Raw genomic sequence first — 22,388 nt, 5'->3', positions numbered from 1 at the left:
AGAACCAGGTGATAATTCTTAGGCTCTATATTGTGAATATCGCCGGCTATGGAGGAGAAGAGGGAGGGAACCTTTATATGTATATTCCCATTCAGAGGCAATTTTTGTTTGTCCCCAAACGAGTATCATATAGCAGGTTCTTTTGATTGGCATGGGTCGATTTTTAAGACAATACAAAAATCACTCTCGCTTATTTAAGAAATAAATATTGAGCAATTGCGGGCACATATTATATTTAGTGAATGAATTTAATACATAAATGAGTTATTTATTTATAAGATTATACATTCAATTCAACGATAATTAGTCAATAAGTGATTACAGTTGCTCAGAATTATCCATTTAAAGAACATTTCTGATACAAAAACTACTAAATTATTGTCTTAAAAATTTTATAATTAACAAGATTTTTCATTTTCCATATGAGCTACTCAGCACCTCTACAACAAGGGTCGATAGCTCTAGTGATAGCCATAGTCACTAGGCATGGTTGGTATAAAGTCTTCTTATTTGAAAAAAAAAAAAAAAAACATTTAAAGCTTGCAAATCTTCTAATTTGAGGGACCAGTTCATTAAACTTGTGATTTTACATACAATACAACCACCTAGATTTTTGGTAATTACTAGCCAAACCTATTCCTTTGTGTTCCACGAATGAAAATGAAAATTAAATGCAAAGGCAAGTATTGAGTGGACTACAAATAATTGCATCTCTAAATAAATAAATAAATAATGGGCAAGTATTGCGGGGTTTATGTTTAATTCTCCTTCTTTCTTTATTAGTGCATGAATCACACTTAAATTATAATTAATTAGAAGATTATTATAGAATGACCACAAGGCCTGCCTCTCTTGAACAATAGCGAGTGGTAATTGGTTGTTGGGATTTGGAATCAGGCATCCGCCAGCTTCAATATTATGACCAAATCCCTGCCCTTTGAGGCTTTGAGAAACAGAAAGCAACTCGAAGCCTCGCTTGTCAAAACGTGCCTCAAGAGTAAGTCAATCAAACCTTCATGTGGCCTCTGATTTTGTTCAAAGCATACAAGTTGATAAATTAAACTATTTGAACTATCCTGATCACTTTGTAATTTCTCTCTTTGATAGAGCTAAAATTTACATGTGGCTACCACGTGGATGAATCTGTCGGAAAAATTGGGTTTAATTACTATATTTATTTAATAATAAAATAATACACATTAAATATAAAACTTAATACAACTTAAGACCACAATCGAAATAAAATAAAGAAAGAAAAATGTTAGAAGAACCTCCAAATTTGGTCAGACTAGTGTTTGACACTATGTTCTCAAGACGAATTACGCCCGCTCACTAATGCTACGGTCAATCGGCGCTCGTCTTCAGGATACAACGACCACGTTCTTGTGATAGTAGCACTTCAAATCACAAGACTCCAGCAAACCAAGATAGTGTTTGAACTCTCACTAGAAATTCACTCTATAAAAATATGAAAAGTGTACTAGAAACACTCTTAACAAGGAGGAGGGTACAAGACTCAAGATTTAATGACAATGACCTTGTGGCCTTTATATAGAAGACAAAGTGCCACTTAAGAAAAGTTATACCTGTTAAATTGTACTTTTCAAATTCAATAGACAGAACATTTACAAACAATACATTTCTCATACATGTGGATTGGGTATACAATGATCTCTCTTCACCAAGTGATGCAATTGGCATCTTTTAGGTATGTTATTTAAAAAAAAAACATACATTTTCCTTTGAAATGAGATCATTGCAATTTTCTTATTCATATTAAATTTCATATATTAATATGAAATTTCCAACAAAATCTTAACTTTATTAAAGGGATGTTCTACAAGTGATCCGTTAATATATATTATCCTAGAAGCATAGTCTAAGGAGGGTGTATTCAATTAGGATTTTAAATGACTTTGGCGGAATTAAAAAGTCTGGTGGTATTCAATCAAAACTTTTAAAGAGTTTATAAAAGTCTGGTGGTATTCAATTAATACTTTTAAAAAGTTTATAGTATTCAATTAAGACTTTTAGAGAGTCTATAAAAGTGACATGGTATTCAAAAAGTCACTGACTTTATTAAATGATAGACTTTAAAAGACTTTCATGGATTTTGTAGTGTAAATTATGTTATATCAAAGTCAATAATTCTCCAGCGTTCCCCCTGCAGATTTCAAAAGATTTCAAATATTAAAAAGCTATTAAAAAAGTTGTATTTATTTATTTTTTAAAGAGTGATGCTAAACCCCCTAATCTTATTTTTCCACTCACCTCTTAATTTATTTATTTTTTCTAATTACTATATCCTCTTATATTAATTTTATTTTTCTCTTATATTTAATTGACTCCTCATCCTGGGTTGGAACCAACAGCGTTGCCACAATGCAATGTAACAGCAAGATATTCAAACCAACCACTTCACAGTCTTTAAGTACTCAACAAAATCACAAGATTATATATTTATAATTTGAGAAATAATGTTACCACCACATCATATAATGTTCTCAACCTGTCAATTCAATTAGACAAATTCTAACAACTCGTTAAAACACAATATTTGACAGTCTAACAACATAAAATTCAGAACACTTATAATAAATTATGGAACAAAATAATTTTGGTTCCTATAATTCTAGCCCCAACTTTTTATATTGTTTGCAATATTAGGACAATTTATAACACATGCATCTCGGTCTCATTCCACTCACTCACGGAGGACAAAAAAAAAAAAAATTGGAGAAATCATAAAATAAATAATAAAAAATTATATTAAAATTATTAGAAGTCTATAAAAATTCTTCAAAAGCTATGAGAAAAGTCCGGGAAACTTTAATAGAATTATATCAAAGTCTATGTGGAGTTTATAAAAGTCATTAAAAATGACTCAACTCTACTAAAGTCGATGACTTTTAAAAACTCTACAAAAACCCATTAAAATCTTAATTGAATACACCTATCTAAGGCTACCTAAGCAAGTTTCTCCGGAAAATTTTACTATATAAACGCCGTGTATCATGTAAATATTGACAGGTTGATATTTTCACTAGAATATAGATTTCCTTATTGAACTCCACTCTCATATCATAATTAAACAGACCAAACAATTTGTAGGTGCCAACGGCCAAATTAGTGAGGCCAAGATCATGATATCTGGCTCGATTGGGAGGTCCAAAAATGGACGCATTGTACAAGTCAATTCAGAGAGAGAGAGAGAGAGAGAGAGAGTCTGAAAACAGTGTTACTTGGCATATTGTTTGGCTTTGATCCAGATGATGAAAATCACGGTATGTATAGCATGGTTTCGATTTTACAGTTCTTTTCTTGTTTGGTTTTTTTGGTACCCTTTTTTTCGAATAAAGGAAGTAACATATGTATGCATTCAATTGTTTGAAGAATAATTGACGCCAAACTGAAGCCATACATGCAAAGCAATAATCATCTTGAAGTTGTTGTAAAGAATTAGAGACAAAATTGTACTATTAGAACTACCCAGAAGCCCAAAAAAAAAAAAAAGAGGTGCTTTAATTAAAAACTCAAAATGAGACATAAATTTAAGTCAAACTTCAGCCGGCAAAAAAATTAAGTAGAAACTCAATTTATCCACCGAGCACTCGACAGAAGCATTTGTGCAACCTAATCTGCATCTGCAACTTTTTTTTTTGTCAAGAACTTGAATCTGCAACCTAAAGTATATATGTACAACCTAAAGTATATATGTACAACCTAAAACATGTCATCTGCAACATAAAAAGATGCATCTACAACCTAAAAATGTGCTGATGCATCTACCGAACACTCGAAAGTGTATTTTTTCGTGCGTCATACACTTGAAAGTAATTTATTAAAAAAATTGAAAGTAATTTTTAATTGGCTGGGTTGTAATTAAATATTTTTTAAAAACAAGACTTGAAAGTAATTTATTAAATAAAAAAAAGTGAGTCAGATGCCCATAATAATTAAAGTGGATAAATAGAGTACTAGCATTAAGTTTGCATTAAAAAACAGAGATCTAAGCCAGTTTAGATCTCTGTTTGTGACCCCATCCAGCAGTTTTATTATTGTGGGCTAGCAAGTCCCAAGTTGGCATTGGGTTCAGATATACTTAAGGGTTAAATACAAAAATAGTCCATGAATTTTACAATGAATCTCAATTTGGTACACTAACTATAAATTGTCAATTTGGTCCATAAACTTTAATTTCCATCAAAAAATTTAACGAAAACTGGTCATGTGTACAACAAGTAACCACATTTTTAGGGGCATTTTAGTCCGTTCATCACATTTTCATGTGACCAATTCCGTTAATTTTCGAACGGAAATTAACATTTGTACTGTTTTGGTACAACTTGAAAAATTCGTAGATCAAATTGACAATTTTTATAATTAGTGGACCAAATTGAGAATCAGTATAAAATTCATGAACCATTTTTGTATTTAACCCTATACTTAATATGAGATCGAAATTAGACCAACAAACAAAAGTTGAAAATATACTGACCACTTTAGCCGATGTAGGCTCAAACCACTTTAATTCAGTTCCTCACTCGGTGTTAATTTCAGTTGGAATGGAACCATCAACCTATCAAAGTCAGAACTAGCTCGAGGGCTCTTCCATTTTAAGCTTACAGAAGTGCAAAATCATTGATTCATTGATTGTATTTGACAACACATTGTAAGACTTATTGTTGTCTTAAACCATAAAATGTTGGTCTTCTAATCACATTAGGAATAAAGGGGTGCAGTGTTTGATTAGGAACTTAAACCAGCTAGAATTTTGGTCTTTGTATGCCATAAAATTTCGGCTGCAATACCAAATATCATAAGGATACCCATTTTCAGTTTTCCTTGATGGGAATAACTCTTGCTGTGATGCATATAAATAGAGGTCCCTCTCTAAACGATCAATGCATTCTCAAAATTAATATTCACCCCTTCTAGAATCAGAGACTAAGGGATCAGATTGTGAGTGAAGAGCTCTGTTTTCCTTATTTCTTTGTTCTGCAGAATTCTAATTTCCTTGTTGCTGCACCAGTTGATCTCATATCATTTTCATGGCAGACAAGGTATGTGTTTTAGAACATACAACTCTAAAGTATTACACACATGTTCAAAGTACACATACATAGCTAAGGGCCTAAGGCATCAGCTTCCTTCCACACCAGAGACGATGTGGAGACAATGTAGACAACCACACCAGGTACTCAACCTAAAATGGAGACAATGTAGACAACCACCTCAGAGACGAGCTTTAAATGGAAGCATTAAAGACAAAGCCTTAAATGGAAGGCGCTTGTAAAAGTTAGAATGATTGCACTGCAAAATGAATCAAGCAAACAAGTTATAAAGAAGAGGCCCATGAAAAGTTAATTAGGACACTTAATCAAATGAAATAGGTTACCACGTGACATAAAGAAGAAACATGATCTACAAGAAGTAGAAGAATGGAAGATTCAAGGTTCACCAGCTTAAAGCTAAGACAGAAATACCGTCTTTCTGGTAATCGAGAAATAACTAGCAGCTTTAAGACTTGAGAATGATACATTTAGAAACAAACTATGCAATGAATTGAATGCACATCAGAATGGCCACTGAATGATGAGACTTACCAACTCATCATGTCTGGTTCATATAAGTCCCTTTCATCTGCATAGAAGGAGACTTCGATTCATTTCCAACTCCAATCCTCCTCATGATCCTGTCATCTTGATTATCGAAGATTTAACCTTGAACTATTTATGATACCAACAATCTTCACTTTCAAAGAGAAGCTGTCATCTACCTCCCTCTCTAACCCAAACTATTTATGATACCAACAGTCTTCATTTTCAAAGTGAAACTGTCATCTACTTCCCACTCTAACCCCAAACCTCAATGCTGTTTGCATTTGCCATTGTCAGGGAAGAAATGCAGACCCATCCTTACCCTTTAACTACTTGAAACATACACACATACATACTACTAGTATAACTTAAACTTGTATGTAGACAATTTGATATGGCAACCCAAAAAGGTGATTGAATAGAAACCGAGGTATTGCGTGAGAATGTGTGAAAAAGACTCGATACAATTTTGGTGTATGCATATGAAGATCGAAAAGCAATTACAGTTTACGACCATAATCCAGGGGTTGTACCATTTCCTTCCATAGTTTTTCGCACATTCTCAACTGTTTTTTTTGGGTCCGAAACCCGTTCTCTTAATTTGAAACTCCTTTCAACTTATTTACAATAGTTACCTTTTTATCTCAACGTATCCCATCAATGATAAGCACTACTGTACAGATAATAAAAATTAATTCATTACATTATACATTTGTATTATATTTATGGTAGAAAGTACATACAATAGTTAGCCAAGCCCAAACCAATACTGTTCAAAACACATGATATATAGGAGATCTGGGTGGAATCGAACCACCAACCTCTCGAAGCCCAATAAAGGCCCGAGCGCTCTTTACCTACTTGAGCTTACAGACCTTGATTTCAAATATAGAGAGCCCATTAATACACCAAAACCTACTATTCTGAAAACAAATACCAAACAAAGACTAGTTTTTTGGGTTATATTTTTATATCTTTCTACATAAACTTTCTCCTACCTCCCTCATCAATGTTCTAATTCACTGCAACATATTTCCCTGATTATAACATTTTAGGCTTGCACTTATATCATAGGCCTGTTTGATTAAATGAATTCGAAATGTTTCATTCCTCTATCTTGAATTTTCAATTCAATTATTTTTTTAATCCTTTTCAATTCCTTAATTGTTTAAGTTCTGTTCTACAATAATCGATTTCCTGAGAAGCTTGGGAAAACAAAAAAACAAATAAATCAAACATAATGTTAGGGCTCGTTTGGCACTGCTTTTAAAATTATCAAAAGCGCTTTTAAATTTGTAAAAGCACTTTTGATAGCGTTTGGCAAAAATAATTAGAAGTGCTTTTGAGTTATAAAAGCACTTCTAAGGGATTTTTTGAGAAGCACCTGACAGGTGCTTTCTCAAGAAGCACTTTCAAGTGCTTTTGCATAAATAATTTAGAAGTTTTATAAAAATTTATACGTGCTTCTTAACATAAGCGCTTCTGATAAAAGCGCTACTAAATAAAAGTGCTTCTAAGAAGCAGTGCCAAACGGGCCCTTAAATATTTTGACATTGCTTGTGAGTCTCCAACACAAGTACCACTTTCCCATCTTTTGTAAATAGTATTGAGAGCGTGTTTGGCAATGCTTTTAGAGAGTTTAAAAGAAATTTCCAATAATTAAAAGCACTTCCATTTGCGGCAAAATAAGTTTTAAGAGTGCTTTTGGATTGGAAAAGCACTTAGATTAGGAAAGCATTTGGGTGCTTCTCCAAGTTTCCAATAAAAGTTAAAAGTGCTACGCTACTGGCCAAAAGCCAAAAGCACCCTAAGAAGAAAATAACTTACCTGTCCCTGTAACAGGGACAGGTGTTATCCCCATTAGAGAGAGAGAAGAGAGAAGAGAGAAAGAGAGAGAAAGAGAGAGAAAGAGAATGAGAGAGATAGAGAGAGAAGGGGGGGGGGAAGGGAAGTTCTTCTCCCCTAAGAAACACACAAATCATTTCTATTAAGAGATACCAAAAGCTTAAAAATAAAATCCCACCAGACAGTTGAAACAAAAATAAAATCTATTCGAAAGAAAGAACCAAAAGCCTAGTCATCCCAAAAGTAACAAAACTAGATTCAGCCTAATACCAAGCAAAAACGTTCTCGACTGACCAGGCAAATGTATCAGGCAGAGAACATCAAATGAAACCCAAAGGCAGCACTATAAAACTGTGGACTGAAAATTTACTAGGGACTGAATAGTGAAAAAAAATATATAAAAACACCACAAAACAAACCAATAAATAAAGCAAAATAATATAATCTAGATAAAAGGTGCCACAGAATGACATCCAGAAACAAATTACTGAATTAGCAAAGAGCTGAGAGAAACTAACAGGAACTATAGGTGTAATTAAGAACATAAACTACTTAAGAGACATAATTAGCTAGTGATGCCTTCAATTATAGAAAAAAAAAAACTCATAATAATGCTTCCAAAAATAAATAAATAGCCTATAAATTACTCTTTGTCAAGGATTCCATAAAAAAAACCAAGGGCAAGTGAAGCTCAATTTGTTTCATTAATCACCTCAAAATTCCAGCATAAGATTTGAACCTTCTCACGATCACAGTGCAAGAAATCACCAAGCATATGGAAACTCAGATGTCATACAACCCCAATCATGCAATTGGGCAGAAACTTCCACTCCGAGCCTTCAGCAAGAATCAGACAACTTCAACCAGAATCAGCCACCACCCGGAAAAACAAAGAATTTCCAGCAGCAGAAACCGTGGGATATATATTTCATAACTCGCAGAAATATCAGCCACAAACAATAGGATTATACAAATATTACATGCACATCTGGGAGAGATCCCCAGAGAACAATTACAACTGCCACCAACACCCTTTGTACAAAGCTTACAAGGTCTGGTTTACAGTGACATATTTGGAACACCACAAAATTTTGCAATAATACATAACTAAATTTCAAGTTCATCCAATATAACAAGATCTGGAACAGTACTAACTATTCGTGATAGCATAAGAAGGATGCAATACTTGAAATAGATTCGTTGGAATTTTTCATAATTACTATTAACTTGCAAGGAACGAAATATTCATTGAAAGCACAGTAGCTTGCTGAAAATTGATATGCAAAATACCATAAAAATAAATAAAGCTCGGGGAATAGTGATGTGTAAAATTTGGAGGGTATTCTTTATTATGGAAGCACGTGAATTTTTTTTTTCCTGGATAAAATAGTGTAGTGTAAGTTGTAACTATATCTTCTAAATATAACATGGGGAAATCAAAACCCCTTTACCTTGAAAATCAGTGGATGTGGTTTGACGAACTCAACATTTAGCAAATTGTCAACAAACATTATTATATAGGTCCATCAATTCTTAAGTAGTCAAATATTATTGGGTTATATCCACATAAGCTTTAACCCGAGATTGATTAAAAGCACTAAGCCTATTCCAGAATTAGAGTAAATCTAAATTGTGCATGATAATCATGAGTTTGCTGTGTAACCGAACAAATTAGTGCCATAATTAGATGCAAGTTAATTGAAATAATATAATTAGGCAGATAATACCTTTGGTGTTGTCGAGAAGTTGTCGAGAATCCGATTCGTCTGGTATGTATGGAGCAGGCGAGCAAATATAAAAGAGAGAAAAGAAAGCAAGCAGGAAACGGCACACAGCAGAGGGGAGACCCTGAGCAAACAACCCCATGCGGTCTCCCCTAAAACCAAAAAATCGTTATTTTTTTATTAAGATATTGGTGACCTGCCATGCAAGCGCACCTGCCATGGCAAAGGTCGGATGACAAAGATCGGTCGAGACTCAGCTCATCCGCTGAGCCCTTCGTCCCGATATCTTTTACATCCGGATCAACAACCCGACCCCAATCCCCAAACCTTTCAGCTTCCACCTCATCAAATTACAATTTTGCACATCCAACAACCAATACACATGTTCTTCAGTCACCTTCAGGTTTCAGCCACCGATTCAATCAGATCTGCAACGGAAACGACGTCGGATCTGCCTCTCAACCTTCTTGGCATAAGATGAATTGACAACAGCTCTGTCGCCGTACCTGCTCGATACAAAGCACATCCATAAGTAATCGTACAAAGCTTAAACACCAACGCTTTGTTACAGATCTAGAAACGTAAAACGAAACGAAACGAAAGCTTATCATACAGACCTGTAAATCGGTATTCGAGCATGAAGAACTGCATCTCGAGCTGGCAGAACCAGCTATTTAACAACTCATAGCTTCCTCTGCCTCACAGCCTCAAACAACCATCAACATGTAGATCGGGAAACGATCGAATCGAATTCGGGAGTAACAGACACAGAAAATAATTCATGCAGAACAGATCTGGAGGAGACGATTAGAAATGTGAAGAGAGAGAGAGAGAGAGAGAAAGGGAAGGCGCGGAATGGTTAACAACGAGAGGCCCCCATGTTATTATATAGCCGGATTTATGCGATGGACGGTTGTGATTAATTGATTAATAATACCTTACAATCGTGAACCACGGCTAACATGCGGTGACGTGGCCTTGTCGTTAAGGTGGTGGCACAACTATCCACGTCTGTGACTCTGATGCGCGCTGGAAACAGTTACCCCTTGCGTTGTTTCTAAGCACTTTCGTGTCCTTTTTTTTGTTTGGATACGCGTGCTAATCAATTCTTTGACCCAAATCCCATTTTGGGTCACACATGGGTATCATTTTGTCACTACGGGCTGAAAAGTGTGGCCCAAATTCCCCATAGACCCAAATTGATACCAATATATTGGTATAACTGTGACCAAAACCCAAAAGCACCCGGCCCACCCACGTGAGAAAAAAGAGAGAGATGCTGACAACGGAAAAAGATGCGGGCCCCACATGTCAGGTGCACGTGGCTGGACGGACGGGGATGCTGCGTCGACCGTTGGCAAATCAACGGCTATGGTTGATCCGCAATGCCTATTTAAAAAAAAAAAAATTAAGGACCCAGATCGCCCCTTTGTATTTTTTTTTTTAAACTCATATAAATGTTATTTAAATCGTTAAAAATTGTATTAAATTCCAAAAAATTTTAAAAATTAGTGTTGATGCCAATCTAAGAAAATATTAGTCAGCTATGTCTCGATTGTGAAGCCAAATTGAATATCTCATATTGCTATAATTAGATGGATATTTACGTGAACATTTGTGATTCACCCTCAACCCATGGGAAGTGGGAACCACTGAAGAATGTCATGGATGCATTCCACCAACAAAACAAATTGTATCATTGTTTCTTTGTTGGGTATTGTTGTTGTTAATTTTATGTATTCGTTCTTTTATATGTGTTGGCGTAGTTTGTATCATGAAATAAAATGAAATGTGTTGTATTTACTATTTTTATGCATTTCAAACATTAAAAAATAGGGGTGGGCACGGTGTGGTTCGGCTCACTTCACCCCGAGAACCATGCACCGCACCATAAATGTTTTCTCGGTGTGGTTCGGTGTTGTAAACCGAACAAATTAGAGAAAAACTAAACCAAATCAGACCATTGCAAAGACGGTTTGGTTCGGTGCATGCATGGTTTTAAAATAAATACAACCTGCTTCAAACAAAGTTAAGAACCTACTTAAAAGTTAAAACAAATACAACCTGCTTAACACTTAAAAGTTACTAGTTTACTACAACAAAAAAAATAACTACAAGTCTACAACCAAACAAAGTTAAGAACCTGCTTTCTTAATTTCTTTAGGCATTACAAGCCAACCAAACAAAGTTAAGAACCTGCTTTCTTAATTTCTTTAGGTTTGTCTGATGACTTGAATCACTTGATGAGTGAATGTCTTCTTCTTTTTTTTTGGTTGGAGAGTGAATGTCTGAATGAATATGTGATTTACTGATTTTTTCATTTTTTATTTTTGTTTTTGGTCTATTGACTTATTGAGTATTGAGTCTATTGACTCTATTATAATATTACAGACTTTATACTATTAATTATTTAATTAGTTTAATTTAGGTATGCCACTATCTGATGAGTGATGAGTGATTTCTAAGTGATTTTGTGATTTTGTGATTTTTAATTTGTTCTTTTTGTTTTTGGTCTATTACAGTATTTATGTATTACTCTATTTGTTTGGTTTTTTTTTTTTTTTTTTTATGTTTTAGTTATTTGGGGTTTCGTTTGGGGTTTGGGTAGATTGGGGTTTCATTTGGAGTTTTGGCAAATTGGGGTTATATCTAATATAAGATTATAATCTGTAACTATATATATATTATATAATCTATTTGTTAGTCTATTTGTTTGGTTTTTTTAATTTATTTTATTTGGCAGTTCGTTTGGAGTTTGGGGAGATTGGGGTTTCGTTTGGGGTTTGGGTAGTAGGGGTTTCATTTGGAGTTTTGGCAAATTGGGGTTATAAGTTATAAGTTATATCTAATATAAGATTATAATTTGTAACTATATATATTATATAATCTATTTTTTGGTCTATTTGTTTGGTTTTTTAAATTTATTTTATTTGGGGTTTCGTTTGGGGTTTGGGGAGATTGAGATTTCGTTTGGGGTTTGGGCAAATTTGGGTTATAAGTTATAACTATATATAAGATTATATATAAGTATATAACTACTATAGAGTAATGAGTATAGTATATATATAACTATATACTACTATAGTATATACTAGTATACTACTATAATTATAGATTACTTATATTGTTATCTATAACTATTGTAGTATGTATACAACTATATACTAAGTTACTAACTATATAGTTATATATAACTAACTATACTAAGTTAATAACTATATAGTTATATACTAAGTTTATATATAACTCTATATGCATAAAACATTATTATATAGACTATACACTATAGAGTATATAGAAATAGAATACACTAATTTTATTATATAAGATATAACTAAAATTATATACTAAAACATTATTATATATATAATATTAAACTCATAGGGTTAGATAACATATATTTTAGGGTCTAAAATAAAAATGTATAAAATGTGTATAAAAATGTATAAAATGTGAACAAAAATGTATAAAATGTGCATAAAAATATATAATTATATTTTTTAAAAATTACTCGGTTTGGTTCGGTTTGGTTCGGGTTAAATGAGCATAAAACCAAAACCGAAACCGTCCATATACGGTTTGGTTCGGTTTTCTCTTACGGTGTTGACTTTTTGGTCAACTCTTTTTTTTTTCAATTTTTTTACGGTGGGTTTGGTTCGGTTTTTCGGTGCGTCGGTTATTATGCCCACCCCTATTAAAAAATACCAAACAAATTGAAAGACAATTTGATGGAGAGAAAATATAAAAATTATAATTTGAGTAATAAAAATATAAATTCAAATTTATTCAATATTGACCTTATATTAAAGATTTGGTTAAACTAAAATCACTGGTATAATTTTCATAAATATTAAAGTTATAAATTATAACTTAACTATCACTTAATTAACATTATTATGCATATTTTAAGATCCAAAATGAGTCTCAGCACAATTGGAGTTCAAAATTTGATACCACACTGTTTATGACCCAAAATAGGTGTTGGGTCACAGGATTTGGGTCTTATTGTAGTAGAAGGCCTTAGGGTTTGTGTTGGGAATACTTCGGTAGGAAACACTTTTACTTAGTAACGCTTTTATTATGAATGCATAAATTTTTTTTAAAAAAATTTTAAGTATTTTTTGTGAATGTACTTGAGAGCGTTTATTGAGAAAACACATGTACGCTTCTTATTAGAAAAGTCAAATACTTGCTTTTTCATGTGTATGCTTTTGAAACAAGTACTAACATACACATGAAAGGCTTGAGATGTATGTTAGTAGTAACATACATACATATGAAAAAGCAAGTATTTGAAACAAGTACAAACAAACTAGGCATCCTTCACAATAGCAATTAAAGCAGGACAATGGACAAGACTACAAGAGCTCACCATAATCATATATTCGTATCGGGTACAAGTGTACAACAGATAGAATTTTGAAACATATATAAGAGTATAAGACCTTAATAATAATGCTTATACACTGACTATTTGATATTGTACCAACTTCAACGTTAATGCTCGCTGGAAACAAAACAATAGGGAGATTCTGTATATGGTATTTTCCTCGCCCCTCTAATTTTTGTGAGTAAAATACCACTCAAACCTCTTTCCCACATTTCTTTCCTCTCTTAATTTGAAACTGTTTTTCAATTTACTTCCAATAATTACCATTTTATTTTGCCATTTCTTTACAACTGAGGAGTGTTATTTTTGTTTAGATTAACTAGACTATATGTTTTTTTATTGACACACTATTGACTATCTTTTTATTTTGGCCAAATGGCACCTTTGGTCTATGTACTTTCACAAAATTTCCACTTTGGTCCTGTACTTTTATTTTTAGTGATTTTAGTCTTGTACTTTTTATCTAATAACAATTAAGTTCAAATCGTTGATATCGTTTAAATTGTTGACGGAAAATCCAACGTAAAAACATGTGCTTCGTACATGAGCGACATTTCAAATATTTTAGTCTACCTAGATGTCTATTTAAGCCCTTCTCTTCATTTAACATATTTAATTTGACGTTAAAACTTTTTATTTTTCCTTACTGATTGTGTATAAGGGCACATATAGGCTTATATAAGCATCCAGATGAAGTAAGATGTACAATGTCACTCACGTGCAAGGTACGTTAATTTTTTTATCATCAATTTAAACAACGTTAACAATTTAAACTTAATTGATATCATATTGAAAATATACATATTCATTAATAGTATAGATCATGATACATATTTATCCATCTAAGTTAAGTGCCGGAGATATATCAATTAATATATATATATATTATGTATATAAAGTATGCAAAAGAAAATGTATACAAAAGAATTCGATATTTTTTCCTCTTCTTTTTTATTTGTTTGTGTTTCCTCTCGTCCAAAAATAATGTTAATACTTCATACATATTCCAAAAGATAAATTAGCTAGTTGAAAGACCAAAAAGCATAGTCTAGGGAAGTTGAAGGGCGGGAATGGCCAAAATTCATCTCAGATTCATATATAGTACAAATATAATATGATCCCCTTTCATTTCCTTAATATATAATGAGAGCAGTTTTGTTCACCTCCGGGAATGGCCAAAATTCATCTCAGATTCATATATAGTACAAATATAATATGATCCCCTTTCATTTCCTTAATATATAATGAGAGCAGTTTTGTTCACCTCCTTTAACTCAGGTGTATGTTCACCTCCCATCTAAAATGTTGTTATGTGTTTAAAAATTAACCATGAATTAATCTATTATATTTAATTATTTCTGATGTTATAATGATGAGAGAGAAAAATAATTTTACAATTCTTTTCTACTTTTATCCTTATCTTTTATTACTCAACTTTTTTTCTACTTTTTTATTACCTATTAATTTTTCTTTTCTCTTTTATTTAATTTTCTAATAATTTTTGCTTCTTTTGTTTTTTTGCTCTTCTCGAGTACGCCTCTAGTATCCAAAAAACCACATCCATTTAATAATTTTTGCTCTTTTCCGGTATGCCTCCGTACCCAAAATACCACATAAATTTTTTTTTTTTGGTCTTCTCTTGTATACACCTTTTATCTACTTTTTTAATTAATTAAAAAAATATTTCAACAACACTTTTTTTTTGCCTAAGAATTCTTCTCTCGTCTCATACATGATCTTTCCAGATCAAACAAATTTTTAGGCCAATTCAAGGTGTTGCAGCATTTGAAGAGAGAAAAATAGTTGCAACGACATAATTTTTTTTTTTTTGAACTCATGTAACATTTTTATTGGATTTTCTATGTATGCAAATGAGTTGTTTTAGATTTTTTTTTTGCCAACATTTTAGATTAAACTTTGCAAATGAGTTTTTTGTTCAAATTGCAAATGTGTTGTTGAAATATTCTATTTTTTCATTAATTAAAAAATAGATAAAGGTGTATACAGGAGAAGATTTTAAAAAATGGATGTGATTTTTTGAGTACTGGAGAAGTACAAAAAAACAAAAAAAGTAAAAATTATTAAAAATAATTAAATAAAAGAAAAAAGAAAAATTAACGGATGATAAAAAAAGTTGAGTAATAAAAGACAAAGGTAAAAGTAAAAAAGAGTTGTCAAATTATTTTTCTCTATTATCATTATAACATCATAAATAATTAAATACAACAAATTAACTTAGGGTTAGTTTTTTAAACACATGACAACATTTTAGATGAGAGATAAACATACACATGAGTTAAAGAAAAGTAAGCAAAACTACTCTCTTATATAATAATAATATATATAAACTGCTCATGCCCGATAATGCAAGAGGAGCCATTGATAGGATACTGAAAGTCATCAATATTTTTGGAAAAAAAATATTAGGAGAACTATATCTTTGTACCATATTTGTAATACCACATGATAGTGGCTTTCTATCCACTTTTGATTTTTTCCTCTCTATAGATTATCTCTCTCTTAAGATTATGATGCCACATCATGTAGCACCACTAACAAAATATATTAAGATTAAAATTGTGAAAATTATATTGTAAGGTATATAATTATAAATTTTTAAGAGTTTTAAACTTTAAAAATCTTAATTTAATATCACATGACTTTTGTAAATTCTTAACTAAATACAAATTCTTTTACGGACTTTTTGAAGTCCTAAAAAATTTTAATTAAATAATACATAATTTCTAAATTCCACAAATTTTTAATTCCACAAAAATCTCTTTTAAAATCCATGTACAATACATCCCCACTAAGCCTTCAAAGCCTTCAAGTCAGACTGAGACCATGTAAACAATATCGCCCAAAGCTAACAGGCTAACAGGAAAAACATACAAAGGAGATCTGGATGGAATCGAACCACCAACCTCTCAAAGCCCAATAAAGGCTTGAGCGCTCTACCTATTTGAGCTTACAGATCTTGATTTCACATAAACATTTGTACCACACAAAATGCAGCAACTAATACCAACGAAGGCAAGGCTACATCCAACTTAATTTTTTTAAACACCATCGTTGATTCTTTTTTTCTCTTCCATTCCATACCTACCATACCACCAATTTCGTTCTCAGAGTCCCACCTTTCCAAAATAAAAATATTTTTTTTTGCAAAATTTTTATTTAATATAGGTGGTGGGATCATATACCAACCTTAATTATTTTTGATTAAATTGGATATTTTCCATTGTTATCTGTCGTTTAATTCTGAAAACGCATTAAATACTACAATTTCTTTTCCCAGAAATTAGTTAAAGGAAGAAAACAATGTTTTGAATCTTAGATCACAAATCAAGTCAGACATTCAAGTTAAACACAGCCATCTTACATCATTTGTCGTTTCTAAATATATACTTCTCACAAGCTTCGAGGCTCTAAAACAAAAAATGCAATTTCTCTTTAGAATATAATATACGTGTGTTCAAAAAACATATCTTTTACGCAAAGAATATTTTGCTATTATTCATAGAAATCTTAGCTTTTACTCAAAGAACATTGCTCTAACCATAATTTATTTATTTCCGTGGACAACAAAGAAAAAAAAACCATAATTTATTTCCAAAGCTAAAAAATGAACACGACAATGAACAGCAATGATGTGAATTTTTCCCATTTGATGTGTTCAATCAGAACTTCTCACAGAAATTCTAGAATACTGGGGGTAAATATTTACTGCAAAGGATAGAATCAAAACGTGGCAAAAGCAAATTAAAACATACGAAGAAGGTGCAAGAAAATACAACATTAAAAAACAAGGTAAGCAGAACTACCAACAACATGATGACAATTGACAGTTATAATGAGTAAATAATGAACACAAAGCAGCTGTGAAGTGTGAACATCCTAAATGAATAGAAATTCAATATGGTAGTTCTGAAATTAAAATATGTAGTAAACGCTGAATGGGATTCCAAAATAACAAAACAGAACAGACTATAATCACTCCTCCCAGAGGCTTTTTAATTATATAAAACATAAGGGAAGTGCAGCTCAATTCGTTTCATTTATCACCTCATAATCCCGGATAAGATTTGAACCTTCGGATAATCGGACTGCTGGTCCACCACGGAGAGGATATGTTCTGCACACTTCTGCAATTGAAAATAGGCTTCATTCCAAGAATCTTGCAGGATCAAGACTCCAGAAACTTCAGGCGGCAAACCTCCAAGCAACAAACCAATGGGATGTGTTTCATGCCTTGTACTAGATCAATAGAAGCTAGAGAAAATAATTATACAAAGACTACATCATGCTAATCTGGAAAACACCCCCGAGTAATTCACATAAGAGAGATGTTACAACCAGAACAAGCATTACAGGGTCTGAGTTACAGTGCCATATTTGAAATACCACAATTTGACCATAATACAATATAACTCATAATTTCAAGTTGATACAAAACTCGGAGCAATCTTGAATATTTGTCATTGCAAGACAAGGACGCAACACTTGTTATTGGAACTCTATGTTACCAATATGACTTGGGAATAATTTAATGTGCAGGGTAGCATGCCGAAATTTGAAACGCACACACTTAAATCTTAGCCAAAAGGCCAATTAAATACCATGAACCAAAATTATAGAAAGATAGAGAAACTAGTAGCGCCCAAAGTATATGCAGTATAATTTTAATTATGGATGCTCCAATATAACTCTTGGTTGAATCCAATACTAAAAGTACTTGTGGCCATTAATAAATCACCGACTTTTGTTTTTGGATAAAGTAGTGCAGTGTACCGGTATGTTGTAGATACAAATTAGGAAATTAAAACCCATTTACCTTCAAAATAAGTGTTAAGGGTTGACAAACTCCACGCTTAGCAAACTGTCAACAAACATTATTACACAAATTTATCAATTGTTAAGCTCCCATATATATTGGGTTATATCCAAATAACCTTCACCCGAGATTGATTTAACATAGCTAGACCAAGCATGAGAGAGAGTGAGTGATAATTGATAATTTGCTGTGTAAGTTGAGCATGAGAGATTGTGAATGATGATCCATGATTTTCTGTGCAACTTAAGAATGAAAGTAATTTTGAATGATAATCAATAATTAGCTGTCTAACTTAAGCATGGGAGTACTTGTTAATGACAATCGATAATTTGCTGTCTAACTTAAGCATGAGAGTAATTGCGACTGATAATCGATCATTTGTTTTCTAACTTGAGGGTCAGAGTAATAAATTGAAGATCAATAATTTGCGGTGTAACTGGATAAATTGTAGAGCTAAAGCTATGATTAGATGCATATCAATTGAAAGAATATAATTAGGCAGATAATACCTTTGGCGACGGCATATTGTTGGCGAAGTAGTCAGGAATCCGATGCAGGCGAGCAAATATAAAAGAGAGCAGATAAAAGAAAGCAGGACACAGCACACACACCAGAGGGGAGACCCTGGGCAACAAAACCCCATGCGGTCTTCCCCTCGAACCAAAAAATCGTTGTCTTTTTATTAAGATATTTGTGACCTGCCATGCAAGCGCACCTGTCATGGCAAAGGTCGGATGACAAAGATCGGTCGAGACTCGGCCCACCGCCGAGCCCTTCGTCCCGATATCTTAAACATCCGGAATTCACAAAACCAACTATCAGATCCCACAACCCCCAATCTTTCAGATTCCAAGTCGTCAGATTACAAATTCGCTCATCGAAAAAACCATTATACATGTACTTCAGAGCCGCTTTCAGCCACCGGTCGAATTAGATCTGCAACCGAAACGACGTCGTTGAATCTTTCTCGTAACAGAGAATAAGAGGACCCCTCCGGTATTGACAGGACCTCTGTCGCCATACCTGTTAGACACAGAGATTAAAATAAGTATAACGCAGAAAGCTTCAAACACCAACGTTTTGTTGCAGATCTAGAAACGTAAAACGAAACTACACGAAAGCATACAGCCTGAAACATAACGAAAGAATATAAGGCATGGAAACAAAGCAAAAGCTCCATACAGACCTTTAAATCCATATAGAAGAAGGAAGGACTCCATCTCGAGCTGACCAAACCAGCTACTCAACAACAACTCATAGCTTCTTCACAAGCTCCTCAAACCACCATCGACGTGTAGATCTCGAAACGACTTAATCGAATTCGAGAGCCATAGACAGAGAAACGAATTCATGGTGAATAGATGTGGAGCTGACGAATAGGAAGGTGAAGAAGGTGAGGAAGGAGACGATGAATGTATTACAACCAGAGACTCAACGTTGTTATATAATGGGATATATGCTCAATGGACGGTTGTGATTAATACGTTATCTTCGTGATCGACGGCTAGCATTCGGTGAGGACTTGTCGTTGAGGCGGTGGTAGAAATTTCCACGTCTCTGATGCGCTGGAAACAGTTCAACCTTGCGTTGTGTGGCACGTTTCTGTCCTGACCTTGTCAAACACGACACCTTATATGCCGGTTCAGTGGGTGGGGACACATGAGTGACATAACCTTTTTTGTATCATACACCATATACACGTACTTATCCATTTTTCTTTTTACTTTCGAATTACTTTATCAGTTGTTTACTATAATTAGGTTCCCTTATCTTATGCTGACCTCTTAATTTTGCTTCTAGATTGTTCGATATTTTGGACTTTGTGGTAATGTAAGACGGGCCAAGCTGGATCGACCCAAATCCGAAATAAGAGTAAGCCTAACAGTAGCGGGTTGGGCTTTTACAGGCCCAAGCATATTTTATTTTGTAAATAATAAGAGTATAATGCTAAAACCAAATTATACGGCAGAGGCTAAAGCTACCGCTAGCTTTTCTTATTATTAATCATAAATTGTGCAAAAGGTGATACTCGTTGATGGATAATATTATAACAAAGAGATGTGACCAATGGTGGAAAAAAGCCAAAAAGAAAGAGCACTATGGACAATAGTCGTTGATGGCCAGCTTGCTTGTGGCTTTGGCTGCTTGTTGCTGGTTTTGCTACAGCTAATGCTTGGCACTTGCTGGTGGTGCCTGCCTAATGCCTAGTGGCTTGTTTTTTGTTCACTTCTCTATGCTAGGGCTTTGTTTCTGTTGTCTCAGATTTGGGCTCTTTCCTTGGGCCCTAGGGTGTTAAGGTTGGTTTGTTTGGGCTGTGTTAGTTGGTTGCTCTTTGGTTGTACGTGTATTATGAACAAATCCAAATGTAAAATTAACCAAAAAATGATTAATTATTAATAACTAGCTAATTCAATGATTTATTCATAAAAGCCATGGAAAGACGAAAATTTTCCATAAACTTCAAAGCGTTACAAGAAGACATTAATATATTTTTACCAAAAAAAAAAAGGACATTAATATATATATATACATAGAAATTAAACTAGTCGCGTACTAGATAAAAAAGAAATATAATTAAGTAAACCCTTGTGTTGTTGATGATGATCTATGAGGATGCATTGGTCTGGTGTCTTGATGTCTCCTTCTCCTTGACTTCACTCCCCTGTGTCTTGTCATAATCAGGGTGGTTCTCATGGATCAGCTGATCGTGCTCCCCTTTCTTCGGAAAGGACTGGTTTCCTCCATATACCCCACCAAACCCTTCTTCATCGGACCTTGACGAATACCCCTCCCCAAATGAATGAGACATTGCTTCTCTGTTCATCATATAACATTAATATATATACATATATATATATATATACCACGAAAAAAAAAACAGGGGAATTTAGTGACTGACCCAGTTTGGTGTTTGGGGTTATGGGCCTTGTCCTCCATGTTTTGTTCACTCTCGGGCTGAGTAGACTGAGTTACGGCCTGTCTGAATCGGACCCCGGAAGCTTTCTTGCCCAAGTTTGCTGGCAGCTGCAGAGTCGGTGGTGTGAGTGTCAAAGTTGGTGATTTGGTTCTTACTAATCTCAGTGCATGAATCATGTTTTGCAGTTTTATACTTCTACCGCTTTGCTATTTATACACAAAGAACAAAGATTGATGATGAAGAAGCGTAAAATAAATGGCGGTCGAAAGGCCTAGAAATCACCAAATATGTCCACTTCTATTCAGGGACTGGTCCTGATTTAGGTACTTAAGCCACCAGAAGCTTTGCTTTCACGTCATGACACGTAGTGGTCGAGTGGACACGTACCATATCCGAGTGAAAAGATGTCTACGTGGGCTTTGAAGTTTGAACTGTGCCTGTCGGCTGTGACACGCCGTTTGACAGATATTTTGTTGTTAGAAGATAAGGATACATATAATGGGCCTAAAGTGGGCCTGTACCTCAAATCCGAAAGAACCAGTCCACCCAACTGAGCCCAAGCACAATGTCCAGCCCACTCCCAGTCTTATTTTCATTAATGACCCAGTCAACTACTGTAGTTGCGGTGACATGTCACTTTTATGACTGTTGTACAAGCAAGCCCCAATATCTCCAGAGGGTGGGACCAGCCGACCGTTGCCAGTATGTATGATGTCATGTAAGCACAATCTGACGAGCTTTGATAAACTCACCAACTAAAACGTCAAATTCAGAGGAAGTGATTTCCTACTCTGCTAGCATCTGCGGCGGTGAGAGCCTACTGAAGCACGCTGGGGGTATGGACCGTCGTACAATCGCAATTTTCAGGGTGCGTAAAACACTCGGTAGGCTGCTCTATGTAGAGAGAGAGAGAGAGAAAACTTACTTATAAGTTATAACGAGTGGATACAGGTTACGTACGCGAAAGTTTTATTTCTTCACTCAAATATTATGTTTTAATAAATAATTTTATTAAATACAAACACATCAAAGTGACAATTTTCAGATTAAAAAGAAAAAGCGAAATTTTTTTTTTGCA

General features: G+C 33.8%; 1 protein-coding gene and 2 long non-coding RNA genes across 3 annotated transcripts; all 3 read right to left on the bottom strand.

Annotated features, from left to right (window-relative positions):
• Positions 1-8,069: 8,069 nt before the first annotated feature.
• Positions 8,070-10,030, bottom strand: LOC147284661 (uncharacterized). Its single transcript, XR_015122497.1, has 2 exons — positions 9,787-10,030; positions 8,070-9,675 (listed from the first exon to the last, which is right to left on the bottom strand). It is a non-coding gene; the product is annotated as an uncharacterized LOC147284661 (long non-coding RNA).
• Positions 10,031-17,439: 7,409 nt separating this feature from the next.
• On the bottom strand, positions 17,440-19,976 carry LOC147284660 (uncharacterized). Its single transcript, XR_015122298.1, has 2 exons — positions 19,580-19,976; positions 17,440-19,416 (listed from the first exon to the last, which is right to left on the bottom strand). It is a non-coding gene; the product is annotated as an uncharacterized LOC147284660 (long non-coding RNA).
• Positions 19,977-20,783: 807 nt separating this feature from the next.
• On the bottom strand, positions 20,784-21,620 carry LOC147284659 (late embryogenesis abundant protein). Its single transcript, XM_086245134.1, has 2 exons — positions 21,293-21,620; positions 20,784-21,209 (listed from the first exon to the last, which is right to left on the bottom strand). Exons 1-2 carry the CDS (start codon positions 21,484-21,486, stop codon positions 20,999-21,001), a joined length of 405 nt encoding a protein of 134 aa, XP_086101260.1. The 5' UTR covers positions 21,487-21,620; the 3' UTR covers positions 20,784-20,998.
• Positions 21,621-22,388: the final 768 nt, after the last annotated feature.

Source organism: Dryas octopetala, chromosome 5 (assembly GCF_963921425.1).
Source record: "Dryas octopetala chromosome 5, drDryOcto1.1, whole genome shotgun sequence".
In the NCBI taxonomy this organism is placed as follows: Eukaryota; Viridiplantae; Streptophyta; class Magnoliopsida; order Rosales; family Rosaceae; genus Dryas; species Dryas octopetala.
This window is presented reverse-complemented; position numbering and strand designations above follow the sequence as displayed.

What these genes read in the sequence shown, in the direction of transcription:
- LOC147284659 (XM_086245134.1), bottom strand. Translation starts at nt 21,486, where the DNA reads ATGATTCATGCACTGAGATTAGTAAGAACCAAATCACCAACTTTGACA. An exon ending in AACCCCAAACACCAAACTGG is followed by an intron (nt 21,210 to 21,292) that starts GTCAGTCACTAA and finishes TATGATGAACAG; the next exon opens with AGAAGCAATGTCTCATTCAT.